This window comes from Rana temporaria, chromosome 1 (assembly GCF_905171775.1).
Source record: "Rana temporaria chromosome 1, aRanTem1.1, whole genome shotgun sequence".
NCBI lineage: Eukaryota > Metazoa > Chordata > Amphibia > Anura > Ranidae > Rana > Rana temporaria.
In genome coordinates this window covers 561800467-561820124 of record NC_053489.1, presented here as the reverse complement: position 1 = coordinate 561820124, position 19658 = coordinate 561800467, and the positions used below count along the sequence as shown (strand labels likewise).

General features: G+C 41.3%; 1 protein-coding gene across 1 annotated transcript in view; it reads left to right on the top strand.

The window, feature by feature from the left end:
* LOC120921611 (EF-hand calcium-binding domain-containing protein 6-like) overlaps window positions 1-19658 on the top strand; it is a 164748-nt gene that overhangs the window by 72543 nt on the left and 72547 nt on the right. Inside the window, exons 11-13 of the mRNA XM_040334121.1 lie at window positions 564-671; window positions 3881-3946; window positions 15702-15812. Of these exons, the coding sequence (XP_040190055.1) occupies window positions 564-671; window positions 3881-3946; window positions 15702-15812 (285 nt within the window). The remainder of the gene's footprint in view (window positions 1-563; window positions 672-3880; window positions 3947-15701; window positions 15813-19658) is intronic.

Here is a 19658-nt window from a genome sequence, read left to right as displayed (position 1 = left end):
ACAATTTTTTATTGGATATGTTTTATAGCAGAATGTAAAACATTTTTTTTTCAAAATTGTCGGTCTTTTGTTGTTTATAGCGCAAAAAATAAAAATTGCAGAGGTGATTAAGTACCAGCAAAAAAGAAAGCTCTATTTGTGGGAAAAAAGGACATACATTTTATTTGGGTACAGTGTAGCACGACCGTACAATTGTCAGTTAAAATAACGCAGTGCTGTATCGCAAAAAATGGCCTGGTCATTTAAGAGGTATATCTTCTGGGGCTGAGGTGGGGTTAGAGGGTAGTAGAACTGGGGCTTAATTGCCTATTTTAACCATCCCCCAACTGCCAGTATAAACAAGGTTTATACCCTCTTTAACTGTGAAGCTCCCTGGTTCCATACAGTATTGGTGGGTAGTTTTTGAAATGAGGACAATAGTGTACATGTCAGTTATACAACGTGTACAACAGTAACATGATAAAAGCAGCTGGTTAGCAGTGAATTTCAAGAAATGTCACAAATGTTGTTGTCTTTTGTGATTGAAGTTCTACCATTTTTAAAATGTTGTCTATTGTCTCCAGGTTTCATCGGGAAGGTGCCATTAGCCCTGGGTCTACTCTGACAACAGTGGAGGCCAGGCTGGCTAACCTCTTTCAGTCAGATTTCTTGGCACTACTTGCAACATTTGAGTAAGTTTCATTTTTTTACAGCAGATCAATTATACTATATATACCATATTTATTACAGGTACTTATATAGCGCTAATTTACCCAGCGCTTTACATATGTATATTGTACATTCCCATCAGTCCCTGTTCTCAAGGAGCTTACAATCTAAGGTCCCTAACTCACATTCATACATACGCATACATGGGTCAATATAGACAGGAGTCAATTAACCTACCAGCATGTCTTTGGAGTGAAGGAGGAAACCGGAGTAACCGGAGGAAAACCACACCATTTTATTATGTTTAAAATGTATCTAAAGCGGAAACTTTCTTTGTTTTGAATAGACTGGATAGACTGGTGAGAGGTTAGAACCCTTGTCAGGTTTTTTTTTTTAGCTGTCCATGTCCTTGCTCTCTATTTGTCCTGGTGTCCATTGGCACTTGGATAAACAGTGAGTAAAAATACCAAAATTTAGAGTTACCAGAATAGTGGAAAAATCTTTAATGTAGACTTATGTTCTAATGACAATTGCCTCAGAGGGGATTTCACAAATTTCTCACTTCTATGTGTGTCTACAGAACAGGAAGTAAAGGGAAATCTCCCCAATGGGACACATATGGCAGAAAAAACAACTGCCAGAGGGTTTTACATTCCCTTTTCTATCCAGTGGCATATCCTTCCTGGTACAATGTGTGCCGGGCGGTCCCCGAGTTGGGTGTGGCCCACTATGCTCTTACACACACTGTACAACATGAAGGATTCGGATCCTAAATAACTCCCATTCAGTGTGCCCCACCGTCAGGTGAGTGAGGCATCTGCAGCTGCACCTGTCACTGTTGCTACTAGGGAGTGGATACATTACTGACATCACAGTGGTGGTGGGTGCCGGTGTCACGTCATCGCCCGGCGCCGCGTGCGATCCAGCTTGGAACACGGAAGTGCCGAATGCAATCAACACTGCATTCAGCACACATGCCTCACAACTATAAACAGAATGGTGTGTATTACACACACCGTTCTATTATTGTCAGCCGTATCGGTCACGCTACAATCCTGGCACCATAGCTTCCATACTGGACAACAAACCTGGTTGCAACTTCATGGACATTCTACCACCACCCTTTCTACATCCAGGCCGTCATTGCTGGGGACACCTTGAAAGATCTTCCTTGCTGACACCCTACACTACGGAATCCTTTGCTGTTAACTTCAAGCCTTGCAAAACGGATAAGTAGCATTTGTTCCATCTGTAGTGCCTTAGAAAAACCTGCTACATATATTGCCTCTAACATTCGTTGCATATAATTCTGGCTTGCTAGAGATTAACATACTGCTTGGGACTGACTGTTGTGTTAATGCCTGTTGCTGTGGAATGTCTTAAAGGAACATATACTCTCAAATTTAGCTGAGCTATATGCCTCTCTTACGCAACTATTAGTTTTCTATCACAAACCCCATTTACTACGTGCTTGACATAAGTTGTTACTTATTTGTGGGCCTGTGCCCTAAGTTTCTGAACATGTTCACTTTATCTTTTCTATGCTAAGGGTTGAGGTATTTTATACCTGCTCCCTTAGTGGCCTAATGCATTTCCTTATGTTTAAGTGATATGATGTAGAGAACCCACAAACTCCTGTTCTTGATTGGAGTGACGCCTGGGGTGCAGTAGAAATATTTGCCAGCACACCATGGAACTACATAAATAGCGTCCAAACGGATGTTTTATTGCATGATCACAACATGGTGTTGTGATCATGCAATAAAACATCCGTTTGGACGCTATTTACGTTGTTTCATGGTGTGCTGGCAAATATTTATACTGTAACGTGTACCAGTATCCAGCTGGTTGTTGCTACAAACACCCAAACCCAAGTGCGGATCCAGGAATGTGTGCGATGGGAATATGAAGTATAACACCAGAGCTGTTACACACGCTGAGCATGGGGCCACCATTGTCATGCAAACCATCAACTGAGTGTGCCACATAACCACTCCACAGTCTCCACATTTGGTTTGAAGCAGAGATTTAAATGCTCACCAGCTCTGAGCAGCTCTGAGCTGCTTGTATAATGTAATTATTATGATCAGCGCTTACATAAAACAATACAGTAACATGAGATTAGCAAAAGCAGCCCCAAGGGTGGAGCCAGTGGAATCAAACTTCCCCTTTATAGTGCCGTCGTACGTGTTGTCTTGACAGTGTGTATGCAAGGAAAGCTTGACAAGATTCTCGTCAAGCCTGACAAGAACCTCTTCGAGAAAAACAACAATGAGATTCTCGGTCGTGTGTACGAGGCAATAGCCTAAAGCTCTCCTCTGTCCTCTCCCCCCTCCCTGCCTGTCAGCTCCTGTGTCAGGGCTGGCTCCCCCCCCTCCTGCTGCTGAAATAACATTATTTACTTTAAATAATCCACTCGGTTTCCCAATGATATGTCCCCCTGTGTGTGTTGTATAAAAAAAATGTATATACCTTATTTGTGAGCGCTGATCGGAGATCACGTGACCTGCTGGCTCTTTTCTCCTCCTCCCCTGAAGACTGACATCAGTGGGGGGAATCTCGGCCCCTCCCACTGCATCTGTCAGATGGGGAGAGGAGAGAGGTGGCAGGTCACGTGACCGCTGATCAGCGTTCAAAAATAAGGTATATACATTTTTTTTATACAACACACACACAGGGGAACATATCATTAGAAGAATGAGTGGATTATATAAAGTAAATAATGTGGGTTAAAAAACCCTTTTAAGAAATTCTGTCAAGGCAAGCTATTGCGGGGGGGTGGGGGGGTGGGGTGACGGACCCCCACGCTGCATCTAAGCAATATCGCACGTGATCCTGCCAACAAAACCCTGGTGATAAATATTGCATTTTTTTTTTTACTTTCTGTTTCATTTGTGAATTGGACTTAACAGCTTACCGCATGTTTTTTTGCGACATTTTTCATTTTGCGTTAAATACCGCGTAATCATTTTTTTTCTGTGAATTGTACATTCATTTAACACATGCAATAATTTATGCAAATTAGTCACGTGACTGTGTTATCGCATGTGGTAACTGTTAGTGAATTGACTCCCTTGTCTTATCTGTTGATTTGGCTGGGTGCATGTCTTTGTTAGCAGTGGTGTTGTTACTTCTTGTCCATTTCAAAACTAAAAACATGTTTTCTTGCATTAAAAAAAGTATGAAATTATTTGGATATATATTACTGACATACTTCTCCCTTTTTTCCCAGAAAAATTGATAAATACAGCAGAAATGTAATTAGTCAGCAGGAATTTCGAGCTGCAATAGAAAGCAGGTAGGTACATTAAAACGGAATATTCCAAATACATTATAATTCATGTATAATTCAGTTGTTTCTCTTTCTGTTTTGTCGGATTATATGTGATTACATGTCCACCTACTTTCCGCAAGCTCATTGGGGTTGATTTACTAAAACTGAAGAGTAAAAAATCTGGTGCAGCCTTGCATAGAAACCAATCAGCTTCCAGGTTTTATTGTCAAAGCTTACCATATATACTCGAGTATAAGCCGACCCGAATATAAGCCGAGGCACCTAATTTTATCACAAAAAACGGGGATAACGTATTGACTCGAGTATAAGCCTAGGGTGTCCATCTGCATGTCTCACTGTGCCTCACTTTGCCTTACTGTGTCCATGTGCATGCCTCACTGTGCCTCTCTGTGTCCATGTGCATGCCTCACTGTGCCCATGCCTTACTGTGCCCATGCCTCACTGTGTCCATGACTAGACTGACGTTTAACACGGGAGTCTATGGAAGGGGTGCCCGGCTTTGAAAAATCGGTGCTCCCCGTCCGTAGGTCCCCCAGACAACAAACTTTGCACACTTGTAGAGGAAGAGTGGGGCTACATGTGTGCCAAGTTTGCCGACCCTGATTCCACTGCTGCCACCTACCGTCTGGGGGGCCAGAAAATTCAGACATTTTGTAAACTTGAGCTGCTAGGAATTTATTAGTTATGAGTGTAGCGCCTGGCTACTTTCATAGCAGGTGCTGCTGTAAATTTAGGGGGGGTCAGAGAGTTAGTTGCCTCTGACCATGTTTATTCGGCTAAATTTAAGGCCTCTGTTTCAGCTCTGGCTGTACTGTGTGCCCATGCTGCTGTCTGGGGACTTCAGGCCCCCCAGACGGTAGGTGGCATCAGTGGAATCAGGGTTGTGTGGATACTTCTCCTCGTCAGCCAATCAGGAGGGTTGATCGTCTCGCTGTGCATGCTGGGGAGGGGTATTTAGGGGGCAGACGCCATTGGTTAGGGTCGTCGCAGTGCCACCATCCATCTGGGAAGTCAACCCACCACCCCCGTGTGTGGCCCTCCTGGCCGGGGTGTGTGTGTTGCAGTGTTCCTGGCTCTGGGACCACGTTGGTCTGGAGCATTAATCTATCTCTTAGACTCAGTAGGTAGACTGAGTCTGCCATTTGCAAGTGGTCCTGGGCTGTCCGTCCCGTGGGAGGAAGCCGATCGATAGAGAACCTGTCTGGGGGATACCGAGCACGAGGCTGGTGTTTCAGGAGAGGCCTATCTGCTCATCGAAGGACACTTCATATCTGAGAGGCTGGACGATGGTCGCCTATCAGTTCCTGACTTAACTAAAGCTGTTTGAAGGAGATCAGGGTGCTGAATCCAGTTTAGAAGGATTTTGGACCGAAACTATCTCCACCTTTAGGAGGGTCTGTGGCAGAGACTTCACCCTAAAGTTCCGAGTGACATCCTGGCTGCTAGGCTGGTGAGAGAGGCCTATCCAGATGCGCTATACCCTCTCTGGCTAGAGTGTCGAAGAAAGTTGTCGTTGGAAGCAGGACTGTTTCCATACCCAGTTACATCTGAATCTGTCACCTTCCATTTCTTCTATCCCTTCACCTTTCTACTATTTACCATTTTTACCCAGTTGGGCAATAAAAGCACAGAAAAGACACCTGTTCGTGTGGACATTGACTTTATCACAGCTCTCATCCAGTACCCTAGACGGCAGGAAGATAGAGGTAACGTGCCACCCAAATCAAACCAGCAGCTCCTTCGGGGGTAGTGCTATATTAGTGAGAAAAAGACAGAGGAGAATGAGTGCCTCAGAGCCAAGATCCCATGTTTTTTTTAAGTTCTGGCATTGTGAGGCCTCGTACACACGACCAGTTTCCTCGGCAGAATTCATCAAGAAACTTGGTGGGAGAGCTTTTTTGCCGAGGAAACCGGTCGTGTGTACGTTTTTCATAGAGGAAACTGTCGAGGAACTCGATGAGCAAAAAAAAAAGCAAATTCTCTTTTTCCTCGACGGTAATCTGAATTTGCTCATCAAGTTCCTCGTCGGGCTGGTTTTCGATGAGAAACTTGAGCGTGTGTATGCTAAGAAACCCACGCTTGCTCAGATTAAAGTATGAGACGGGAGTAAAAGTAGCATTTGTAATGGAGATAACACATTTTTCAAGCTGTAACAGACTGAAAAGTGCAAATCGTCTCTTACCAAACTTTTACTTAACACGCAAACACATGAGATTAGCAAAAGCAGCCCCAAGAGTTGTGCCAGTGGAATCGAACTTCCCCTGCCATTGTATGTGTTGTACGTCACCGCGTTTGAGAACGAGGAGATTTTGTCCTGACAGTGTGTACGCAAAGCAAGCTTGTCGAGTTCCTCGACAAGCCTAACAAGGAACTTGACGAGGAAAACGATGTGTTTCGCCCGACGAGTTCCTCGGTCGTGTGTACGAGGCCTCAGAGTTTCACTGTTAGTTATACAGCTTTTCTACACCAGATGCAAAATTATATAATCCTTATACAGTATATAACAATTAAAGCAGAACTTCACTTTCTCAATCAGCAAGGACTCTTTTTAATCCTTTAATAGAAAGGAAGGTATATCATATTTACTTATTTTAAACAACTATTTTTCCCCTACAATTTATCAGTTACTTCCTGGTTTCCAGGTCGAGGCAAATGTTGTCATACCTTCCAGAAGTCTGGAAGCACAACCCTCCTGTCTGCATGCTTAAGCTAAGGGCAGAAGGATTCCAGGAAGTAAATGCTAAATGAATCATCTGCCCTTGCTCAAGATGGCCACAGTCATAAAGGGATGTTTTCTTAGATGATTTTGCAGCAAATTAAAGTATGGAGAGATGGGTGAGTTTGCTTTGAGTATTAACCTCCCTGGCGGTATGATTCTTTCCGAAAAAACATGCTGAAAGCGGTACCATTATTTGCAAGGAAATTTGGCGTTTTATATTGTAGGCCTGTAATTTTTAGAAATAACTCACTTAAATCTGACCAAACAAGATTCTAATAGGCATCCCGGGTATGACATTTTTTTAAAAACAAAATTATAAATTATAATATAATAAATAATTATAAATAATTATAACAAATAATAATATAATTATAATAAAAATTATTCAATAATGTAATCAAATTAAAATCACTGAAATTTGCTCAGTTGCAGAATTGTTGCTGTCATTATTTTTTTTTTTTTATGACGAATTTCCCCACAAATCGCTATCGCACAATTCTGCAAGTGATTATAATTTATTATCGCTGTTTTTTAGCTGATCTAAAACTATTTTTGACATAAAGGGACACTTTTGGTTGCTATGAACAATCTACAGTTTGCAGGGAGAAAAAAAGGTTTTTATTATATAAAATGACATGCAGGACACAGGACAGGGGGGGTGTGTTTTTTTTACATACAGTACTGTAATCTATAAGATTACAGTATACTGTATGTAATGTGTTTGTTTACGTTTTTGAATTTGGCGCCGTTCTCCGTCCCCGTGCGTCGTAACGTCGCAGGGAACGGAGATCGGCGTCACACGGAGGCACTATGTGAATCGAGCGAGGTCCCGCTCGCTCACACAGCGCGGTGGCATCGCTGGATCCAGGGACAAGGTAAGTAAAAAGTGCCTGTGGATCTAGCGAGGCAAGCCCGAGACTGACTCGGGGTTACGGATCGTAGCAGGAAAATCTAACCCCGAGTCAGTCTCGGGAACACCGCCAGGAAGGTTAAAAATGAATTAAATGGCTTATAGTGCTCAGATGGAGTGTAGTTCTGCTTTAAGAGTGAAAAATCATTGAAGGTTTTTCATGTTTGAATTCACCACAATGTATTTGGTGTGCATCTTGCATGCTGATGGGTGAAATGGTTAATAAATGACATCAAGAATCATAACCTTTCAGTTAAGGATGCACCGATACCAGTTTAAGACTCAGTATGAGTACTGATACTTCTTCTCAAGTACTCGCCGATACCAATTACTGATACCTATTTTTAGTGTCATGTGACAGTTTATATATACAGTTGTGCTCATAAGTTTACATACCATGGCAGAATTTATGATTTCTTAGCCATTTTTCAGAGAATATGAATGATAACATAAAAACTTTCACTCGTGGTTAGTGTTTGGTTGAATCCATTTATTATCAATCAACTGTGTTTACTCTTTTTCAAATCATAATGACAACAGAAACTACCCAAATGACCCTGATCAAAAGTTTACATACCCCAGTTCTAAATGCCATGTATTGCCTCCTTTAGCATCAATGACAGCTTGAAGTTGTTTGTAGATGAGTCTCTGTATCTTCTCAGATGGTAAAGCTTCCCATTCCTATTGGATAAAAGCCTCCAATTCCTGTAAATTCTTGGGCTGTCTTACATGAACTGCACGTTTGAGATCTCCCCAGAGTGGCTCAATGATAGTGAGGTCAGGAGACTGAGATGACCACTCCGGAACCTTCACTTTATTCTGCCGTAACCAATGACAAGTCGACTTGCCCTTGTGTATTGGATCAGTCATGTTGGAATGTCCAAGTACGTCCCATTCACAGCTTCCTGGCTGATGAATGCTAAGTATTTTTTGATCACATACTGCATACATCTTGCCATCAATTTTGACCAAATTTCCTGTGCCTTTGTAGCTCGCACATCCCCAAAACATCAGCGATTCACCTCCGTGTTTCACAGTAGGAATGATGTACCTTTCATCATAGGCCTTGTTGACTCCTCTCCAAATGTAGTGTTTATGGTTGTGGCCAAAAAGATCAATTTTGGTCTAATCACGCCCAATGACTAAGTGCCAGAAGGTTTGAGGCTTGTCTCTGTGCTGTTTGGCGTATTGTAAGCAGGATACTTTGTTACATTTGCGTAGTAATGGCTTTCGTCTGGCGACTTGACCATGCAGCCCATCTTTCTTCAAGTGCCTTCTTATTGTGCATCTTGAAACAGCCACACCACATGTTTTAAGAGAATCCTGTATTTCACCTGAAGTTATTTGTGGTCTTTTCTTTGCATCCCGAACAATTTTCCTGTCAGTTGTGGCTGAAATTTTAGTTGGTCTACCTGACCATGGTTTGGTTTCAACAGAACCCCTAATTTTCCGCTTCTTGAATAGAGTTTGAACACTTCTGATTGGCATTATTAATTCCTTGGATATCCTTTTATATCCCTTTCCTGTATTATACAGTTCAACTACCTTTTCCTGCAGATCCTTTGACAATTTTTTTGCTTTCCCCGTGACTCAGAATCCAGAAACATCAGTGCAGCAATGGATGAAAGATGCAAGGGTCTGTCAGGAGTCCAGAAACTCATTGACCTTTTATACACACACGCTAATTACAAGCAAACAGATCACAGGTGAGGATGGTTACCTTTAATAGCCATCCAAACCCCTTTGTGTCAGGGTATGTAAACTTATGAACACAACTGTGTATATGTATGTATATATATCTATATAGATATAGATATAGATGTGTGTGTGTGTGTGTATATATATATATATATATATATATATATATGAATTTGATGCGTTTTGAACTGCACCTTATTCGCATAATGTGAACCTGCAACCTTTTCTCTGCAGCCGGTTCACATATGTCCAGGCCGGCCGCAGCACATTTTTAAAATTAGTCCAGTGCGATTTTGAGTACAGTTTAGGTGCGATTTCCACTGTCATACACTTTTGACAATTTGCATCTAAATCGCACCTGAACCGCTAAACAAAGTCTTATCGGAGGGGACTGAAATCCCAAAGGTATCGGTTTTAGTATCGGAGCATTTTTACGATTACAAGCACTCATGCAAATGCTTAGTATCGACAACGATACTGATACCGGTATCAATAATGGTGCAATGGTTCTTTTAGCCAAGTTTGGATCCTTTGGACAGATTTACTAAATGTTGTCTTCCACATGATTTTATAGCATTCACTTAAGCACATTTTAATAAATCAGGTCCATTACATATCTGTAATGTGATGTTACACAAATTGATTATCAGCCAATATATTGGTTGGGAGTAGAGCTGATCTATCTAAACCTGGAAGCTAGCTGTCATTGCTGGGCTCCTGCTATGTATACAAAGGGGTGAGGATGCTTGTGTCTCACTGATCTATCCCTTTGGGTATGTCAGTTGTGGGGCAGGGAATCTCCAGCCCATAGCTCATTGGCCCAGCAAAGATAGTTAACATTCTTACCTCTTAAAAAAAACAACAGTTAACGTTCAGACAAACTTGGGTTTTGACCCTAAGCAACCCCACACCCAAGCTAGTTGGGAGTGAAAAAAACTGTAGGAGGTCACCAAGAAATAAGTACACTCCTGTGACCCAGAAGAGAAGTACAGTGGAACCTCGGATTACGAGCATAATCTGTTCCCGAAGAATGCTCGTAATCCAAAGTACTCGCATATCAAAGCGAGTTTCCCCATTAAAGTCAATGGAAACGAAAATAATTTGTTCCGCATTGACTTCGGGGCGCTGGCGAGCCTCGGAAACACACGGAAAGGCCAGAGGACAGCTCGGCTGACCTCGGCAAACCTCTGGAACGGATTATTTCCAAGTCTTTCTGAGCATTTCCGAGTGGCTCCGACCGGCACTGATCGCCTCCGGCGCCCCCCCACCTCAGGCCAAACGCGGTACTGCACACCACTGTGGCTTGAATCCTGCTTGTTTTGCCAGACAACGCTCGCAAACCGAGTCAGGATTTTTAAAAATACAGTGCTCGTTTTGCGAAACGCTCGTTAACCGCGTTACTCGCAATCCAACGTTCCACTGTCTGCCCAAAAAAGCTTTGGCCATACTTCTCCTTTAAATCAGATTGAAAATGTTATTTCAAGTTCCCTTCTCTGATTCTCTAATTAGACTACCCAAGTCATTAGAAAAACACTTTTTTTGCCTTCAAAAGAAATCTTGAATGTCTACTCTAGAAAGCTGAATCAGGATTTATTTTGCTCGAGAAAAAAAGGCTTTTATTTAAGTACAGTAAATCCTCATACACACGATCAGTCCATCCGATGAGAACGGTCTGAAGGACCGTTGTCCTAGGTTAAGTTATGAAGCTGACTGATGGTCCGTCGCGCCCACACACCATTGGTTAAATAACCGATCCTGTCAGAACGCAGTGATGTAAAACACAACGACGTGCTGAAAAAAATGAAGTTCAATGCTTCCAAGCATGCGTCGACTTGATTCTGAGCATGCGTGGATTTTTAACCGATGGTTGTGCCTACTAACGATCGGTTTTGACCTATCGGTTAGGAATCCATAGGTTAAATTTAAAGCAAGTTGGCTTTTTTTTACCGATGGTTAAAAAATCTATGGGGCCCACACACGATCGGTTTTGACCAATGAAAACGGTCCTTCAGACCGTTGTCCTCTGGTTAACCTATCGTGTGTACGAGGCCTAAGATTGCTGCTGGTTCTATGCTATAGGAATAAGTCCGTCTATAACCAGGAAGGATTAGGATGTTTTATGCAGAGCTGACAGTGTCTATTGTAGGAGAGGGGTTGTAGATACATGTCATCTTCCACTGGATATCTTATGAGACTTATATGTCCACATAACAAAGATATTTCTGAGCATTTCCACCCCCCATCATCTTCCCCCGCTGCTCCTCTGCCTTCCTCTTCACTGTCTCACAACCTCCGTCGCCCAGCTTCCCACTATTGTGTCCTAATCCTACCATTGTCTCAATATTCCATCGCTGTCTCCCATTCAGCTCTCATGCATAACGGCTATTGTTAGATTGTGGATAACTGGCATAAAAATGAAACTTTTATAAGGATGCTTTGGTCATTCAAAATAAAGCCAGTGATATGTTAAGAACGTGTCTGACTGGTTTTCTAATCCAACTGTCCCATGCCACCAGTGTACAGGAACACCTTGGCTACCCATAGACAATAGGGATAATGCCTGTGGGAGAATGACACTTTTCCCAACTCAGTGATTCATCTAATGGTCTTGTGACCATGTTTGTCTTGTGATTGTTCTATATAAAGTATCTATATATGCCTGCCAGTGACAACATAATATTTCTATATATGTGCACAATTATCCGAGTTTACCATGTCATTGTGATCTATTAGCAGCCGGCAATAGACATAATTGAAGTACTTGTTGTTTTCCATCTGTAAGTGATACATTCACAATGGCGGACTATCTGGCAAATAACAAACCATCAGGGCACTGTTTCCTTCCCTACTGCCCCCTACACACAATCGTATTTTCCGGGGGAAAAAACTTGGATGGTTTTTCCGACGGAATTCCGCTCAAGCTTGGCTTGCATACACACGGTCACACAAAAGTTCTCTAAACTTTCGTCTGTCAAGAACGCAGTGACGTACAACACTACGACGAGCCGAGAAAATTAAGTTCAATGCTTCCGAGCATGCGTCGAATTGTTTCTGAGCATGCGTCGGAATTTTGCGCGTCAGAATTGCTACAGACGATTGAAAATTCCAACAGCAAAAGTCCGATGGAGCATACACACGGTCGGAATTTCCTTTCAAAAGCTCACATCAGACTTTTTCTGGTGGAATTTCCAATCGTGTGTATGGGGCATAAGTCTCTGTTCTATGGCCTATTTCTGGACAATGTTACTCAATGACCAGTATTCCTATTGCTCTCCCAAAATGGATCAAGAAATTGTAGCTGCCACATGGGTCACTTTGCAAAGTGCAGTTGCACTAGAATTTAGTAAATTAGGTAAAGTTTTACTTTGCAAAGAATACCCAATCATGAGCAAGGGAAAAAAAAGCAACAACGCATTTTTGCTTGCACATGATTTGATGATGGAAGTCAGCAGAGCTTCTGCTCTTTTGCTAAGCTTTGCAGCAACTGCACTTTGGAAAGGGCACAATCTATTTGCCTTTAGTAAATTTTAGTAAATCAACCCCTTTGGGTGTAGTTTGCATATTCTATGCGGCCACATCGAACTGTAAATCACACCAAAGTAGCACAACATTTTAATGCAGCTGTGCTGCATTGGTGTGAATGGGCACCATTGGAATCAACATTATTTCTATTGTCATTGTCCAAGTCGCATCTGAAATCTCATCAGTGTGAACCAAGCCTTAGCCTAGGTTCACATTGGAGCGATTTGTCATGCGATTTGAGAGATCAAATCGCATGACAAGTCGCAGCCTATTGGCGGCAATGGCACTGTTCCAATCGGTGCGACACCGATTTTGCGGCACCGCACCAATTTTCAAAAGTAGTGCACTACTTTTGCCGATTTCAGGTGCGATTTCTATAGACATCTGTGTATGAAGCCACACAAATGTCTATCAAGTAGCACCTGAAATCGCGCTGACCTTGCTACTTTGAAATCGCGCTACTTCAAGTAAAGTAGCATGATTTCAAAGTAGCATCAGTGTGAACCAGGGCTTAAGGTAAGTATATGTCCTCAATGCATCCCTTAAGAATTATATAAATTATATATAAGTGGGAAGGTGTGGTATCACTTTTTGTTTTGTAAGAGGTTACTATGGGTTATTGCACTTTTGCACATAGTACTGCCCATTCTTGTCTTATTCTTAATGCACACTGGACGTTAAAATAATGATATAAAAATGCCAGTGATTTTTTCAACTCTTTTCAGCTTTTTTCAAAGTTTTTTCAATAGCGTATTTTTGCGTTTCTCCGCGTTAGCGTTTTTTAGCGTTTTTTGGTTGAATTTTTTTTTCAATAGATCAAAATGTTAAAAAACGCTGGTGAGTGACGTTTATTTTTGCGTTTATCAGCGTTTATTGACGTTTATCAGCGTTTATCAGCGTTAGAGCGTTTTTACAGCTGAAAAACCTCTCTCAGAACCCACTAGTTTTTTTTTTTTTTTTTTTACTGCTCAAAAACGTCACTGCTCAAAACTGCTGATAACAGCCTATGTGTGCATTGACACATAGGATAACATGATGGAGAGTTTATTGACTGTAGAAAAAAACATCTACTGCCAAAAACAGCTGCTGTAAAAACGTCCAAAAACGTCCAGTGTGCATGAGGCCTAATGTGTAGTGAAAAATAAGATGGACACTTTGTTAAGTTTATTGGAATATGCCACTTTTAAGTACACAATGGAGTTTATTTAATATCGCTGGATAGTGCAAAATCGGGCTCACATCTGCATAGAAACCAATGAGCTTCTAGGTTTTATTACCAGGCTTAATTGAACAAGCTGGGGTTAGAAGCTCATTGGTTTCTTTGCAGAATGACCCCATTGTGTACTTAAAAGTGGGGTATGCCTGTATATACTGTCCCCACACACTTTTATATTGGTTTCCTTCTTGTTAAAGAGAGAGACATAAAAATGGTAGTGGCCTGGGATTTTTTTTAATAAGGATTTGATCCTTTTGCATATGGATTAATTTTACATTGCTTTTGTTTTCTACAAAACTCTGGAGTTACTTGGCTAGTTTATTAGTGGAAAATACTGTTTCCTGGACATTTTGTAAATGCAATATACAAGTGAGCTATAACATGTCTCGTGCATAAATTGTATATACAGATACACATGCTATAATCATATATTGGAGATAATTACTCGCTATCTAGATCTCTTTGTATTCATGTAGAACTGGGAGGAAAAATATTAACTTCATCAAAATTAAATAATTTTTTTTTAGAAAGCATAAAAAGACTGTCCATGTGTCCATGTGAAATAAGCTGTTTGATTTGGATGAGTTTTTTTTTTTAGATGACTGCGCATTCACCTATTCATCATATCTTATGTTTTAGACCTGTGGGTTTGCAGGACTTCACTTGTTCTCATTTCATACATTTCAGAACTCTAGAGGTTAATGCATCTAACCTTTAAAGATCTGTGTGCGCTTCCATAATTGCATTAAGTTTATTACCATATTTTATTGTGCCGGGCTATATACCATGTATGTACAAGATCAGAATTAAGCGAAATGCCTTTTACATGCTAATGAGCTTCTATCACTGTGATATACATAACTTTACAGAACCTTTAAGAAACTGGGCAATTTTTGTCCTGAGAAAGACATTTATGTCTAAAGCCATGACAGGGAATCCTTCTGTAGTTTTACAAGGTCTCTTTTATTTACATAAATCTGTCAAAGTGATGAACAGTCTGCAAAATGAGTTGAATAGTTACTTGTGGCATAGTATTCTTTACCCTTGCCACAAGGAAAGAAACTTACCGCAATTCCCATCCCCTCCACAACCTTCTTCCCCCAAAAGTCAGCTGTTCATTATCACCGTCTCCACATAGTGAATGAAGCCTTGTTAATCATTATTTTCTTAAGACATCCTGATTTTTGCCTGTGTTTTGGGGATTATGCCTAAATTGTGCTCCAGGGATGAAAACACTTTGTTGCCATTGAACAAATACTGGCACTTTCCAGATATTCCTCTTAAGAGCCCTCACAATGCACTTTCTAGATTCACTCTGTGTTTCGTATGGAAAGCAATGTTTTTGTAAATTTCCTTTTCAAGCCAACAGGGACTGCTGAAAAGCCCCTTTGCAGTGTTAGCTTGTTTAAGCAATACAGTGTTTTAGCCTAATGAATACAGTCTTATAGAGGACAATCCGACATGGCTTTCTATGCCGGTATCTCGTCCAGAGCCCAGGCTCCATGTGCAAGTGCTGAGCTCGAAATTCTTTCACTGCTGAAAAACGTGATTAACCTCTGATATTCACGTGGCCATTCTTGATGGCAAGGGGCAGAGTGGTGACAGAGTTAATGGCAACCATATGCTGCTGGTATTGTGGGTCCCTGAGAGGCAAACAAACTACTTGATTGACTGGTACTAACCTCTGTTTCAGGTTTGGTGTAGAGATTACTGATGAAGACTTTGAGCTGCTACTTGACAGAGCCCCCCTTGACGAAGATGGGAACGTCCGATACCCTCACTTCATGGCAATGTTTGATTCTCGGTAATTAATGTCTTTAGCTGGTCTATTATTTGCATGTTTTTTGTGCTTACAATATATTTGTCTTTGCTGGTTTAAGTGATACTCTATACCCGTTCATTTGAATGAGACCAGTGGCGTTATATGTCACAAAAGTAAAATCCAGGAACTCATATATGGTAAGTGTGCAAACTGTTGAATACATATTAATGTCTCTACTTACTAACAATTTATAAAAAATAGTCCGCAGAAAGCCAAATGCTCAATTTTAAATGTGTATTTTCTAAAATGTTTATAATTTTTTTTGGCATATTCTCACCTTATTTGCCTTTATGTTTAAAATGGTATAAATAACAATGGACTTTTTTAACTGGACTTCTATAGTCTTATGCCGCGTACACACGACCGTTTTTTTTTTTTTTTTTTTTAATGTCGTTAAAAACGATCATGTGTGGGCTCCAGAGCATTTTCCACGACGTAAAAAATGGCCATTAAAAATTTAGAACATGCTCTGATTTTTCACGTCGTTTTTAACATCGTAAAAAATGGTCGTGTGTGGACGACGTGAAAAAAAATGCGCATGCTCAGAAGCAAGTTATGGGACGAGAGCGCCCTCGTTCTGGTAAAACTAGCATTCGTAATGGAGATAACACAAAATAAGCAAAAGTATCCCCAAGGGTGGCGCCATCCGAACGGAACTTCCCCTTTATAGTGCCGTCGTACGTGTTGTACGTCACCGCGCTTTGCTAGAGCATTTTTTTTTTCACGATCGTGTGTAGGCAAGGCCGGTTTAACAATAATCGGGTTGAAAAAAACGTTGTTTTTTCTAGACCATTAAAAATGGTCGTGTGTACACGGCATTATACACAAGTAGTGATAGATGGTATGATAAAGAACATATGTAAATCTGTGCTATTAAGACTGACCACTTTTAATTATAATTCCTTTTATTTGTAATGTTTTACATGTATTTATGTTCATTTTTAGAGCATTTAATGTCCCTTTTAAAACTTCAATTTTCTGTACATTGCTTTTATAATAGCTGCAAGGCTAACTAAAAGCGGCCCATCGATTTCACAAAATATCAAAGTTTCATTTGACCTTTTACACATTTGGAAAATAATAATTGGAAAATGTGTTTTGAAAGATGGTCCAAAAAAAAAAAAAACCTCAAACATATTCCTTATTGCCAGTCTTTATATAAAGAGTCCCGTCGATCAGTTTTCTGCCAATGTCTTACTCAAGAATGTTTGCATGAGATAAGTTATAGGGGTTTACTTACTAAAGCTAGAGAGGGCAAAATGAGTCACAATTCTGCAGAGAAACCAATCAGCTTCTAACCTCAGATTGTTTAATTAAGCTTCAGCAATAAAACCTGGAAGCTGATTGGTGACTAATGCAGAATTATGAAAAATTTTGCTCTCTCTAGCGTCAGTAAATAAACCCTATATTATACTTGTTCGAATTTTTGTCACTGATGTGCATTTACCAAGAATTTTCTTAATTGGTTGCACACTAATAAGCCTAAAACCTAAATCTAATAAATTTACCCTAAACCTAATCCTTAAATCTGCCCAATGCCTGACCCTACATTTTAACTTATCCATAACTCTCAACCTAACCTCAACTCTAAATCTCTACCTAACCCCTGACCCTGATTCTTTTCATAACCCCTACCCCTGAATCTCAATTTAATCCCCTACCCTCAACCTAACTTCTAACCCTAAGTTTTAGCTTATCCCTTCACAGCCACCCCCAACTCTAAAAAAAAAATCCTAAAACTGAGCTCCAGGCATATATAAAAAAAACACCAATAAGTACAGTTATATGCTTATTAAAGAAAATGTTTACACTTTTTTTTTTTTTTTTATGAAACTGACATAAATACCTACATTGAACTTGTTTATAGCCTCTAGTATATTATTCTACAGCAGCACGGAGACTGGGAAAATAAGGTACTGGGAGACAGTCCTATAAGCCTTTACATGCCTGCCCCGTGTTTCCTGCAAGCCTGATAATTCAACTCTTTTGTTTTTGTTTGAAGCCACCAAGAGTGTGCCTGTTCACTTAACAGAACAAAATGCTAATCATAGAAATGTACAAAACACTTTACAGAGTTCAGCAGTCTGGGGAATCTAATATATACAGTAGTTCAGCTTACTGATGGCAGAGACCCAGAGTATGTATTGTAATATACAGCACAACACAAAAAATGCAGTGGTCCAGACTATAAAAAGCTTGCTTACACTTGCTTATTGTAGCGTTTTAATAAATGTATTTTGGAAAAGTAAAACTATATTTTACAGACAGAATTTAGCTAGTTATAGCCTTAGTATTTTGACTATGTTGTTCTAGGAGGTTTACCAAAATATATATATATCTATTGAAATAACACAATTTTCCTTGACCTGTTGAACTTGTGGCTAAGAGAATGGATGAGGTGTGGTCTTATTGTATGATTGTTGGAAAGTAGAACTAAAGCCATCCATAAATTATTAGTGCATCAGTTTTCCCTTAGTCTCCCTGCCATGTCCCATAAATACGTGTTGATCCTGAGAATAAAGACCACCTTGTGCCGCTTCCTTATGATGGGGTGGCAGTAATGATGCACTGCTCTAGAGTTCACAGCAGAGTTGCAACTTTCATGTTGGTTATGCCTGCTGCACTACAATTGGATGAAGAAAAGATTGCAGGGGGCATGGCTATCAGTATTGTCACTGCTGATTCACAAGCCTGTAGCTCCTAAATCAGCACTTGGCCACACCTAGTTCTGCCCATTGTTTTCTGGATTGACAACACTGCCTCTGTTCAGTGGCCTCACTAGGGTTGTTGTCACCTGGTGCGGTAAAACATGGTGTCACCCCCAGTGGACAGGCTAGTTTTGGGCCGGCAGCGCAAGGTCATCGTGTGCACCCCAAACCCCTCTTGAGAGCTGAAATTCTTTTAAATTCAGGCTCCTGCAGCCACTTCCACATTCTCCTGAAGGCCTCCCTGCCAGATTTCAGTTTACTTCAAGGTTTGGGGTTCCTTAGAAGGTCTGAGAAGGTTCCCTGTGACTGGCACAGCACTCTTTGAGTGAAGATAGCCTGGGGGATGCTGTACCTTTTTGAGTTCGGCTGTGATTCTCTGCACCACTTCTTTGGTGTTGATCTCTCCCAACTGTCCAAAGGTGGCCAGGGTGGTGCATCCCATTGAGGTGAGACATCATGGCAGATGGTGGGGTAGCCAGCCCCCTGGAGAGGTTCCTAATAGCATCTTGCCAGCATGACAGTGTGTGTTTAGCATCATTTTGTGCCCAGGTGGTACATAGTTGTGCAGACTCTGTTGGCTGTAGTGGATGGAGCCAAAGCCATTGCCTACAGGGGTATCTGTCAAAGGGAACAAGCTCTGCCCCATTCAAGTAATTTCCTTGTAGGTGCTGTACAGGTTGTTCATGGAGGAGATCCCCCTGACATTCATCATTAGGGTGAAGTTACCACTGACATTGGCAGAGATCTGCTGGTGGTGATAATGGAGTTGGTGATGGGGGTGGTGGAACTTGTCTGACACAGTGGAGATAGGGGGCAGTGACTGGCGTGGTTTTTGGATGGTGTCAGTGTGCTCTTGCCCATCCCAGGAAGTGAGGAGTCACAGGGCATGCTCATGGCATGGTGCGGGGGAATAAAAAGCTCAGGACGGTAGTCCCCAGTCCCATCCAGGATGGAAGCCATGCTGGAGACCATAGCAGACTGGGGTGATGGAAAGGACAGCTCCTGGACGATCCTCTGGTGGTGGTGAGGGCTGCTGCTGCTAATCAGAACCTGCTCACAGCTGTCCGCATTGATGAGCCAGGACACTGACCAGCCCCTGAGTGTGGCGGGCCGACTGCGG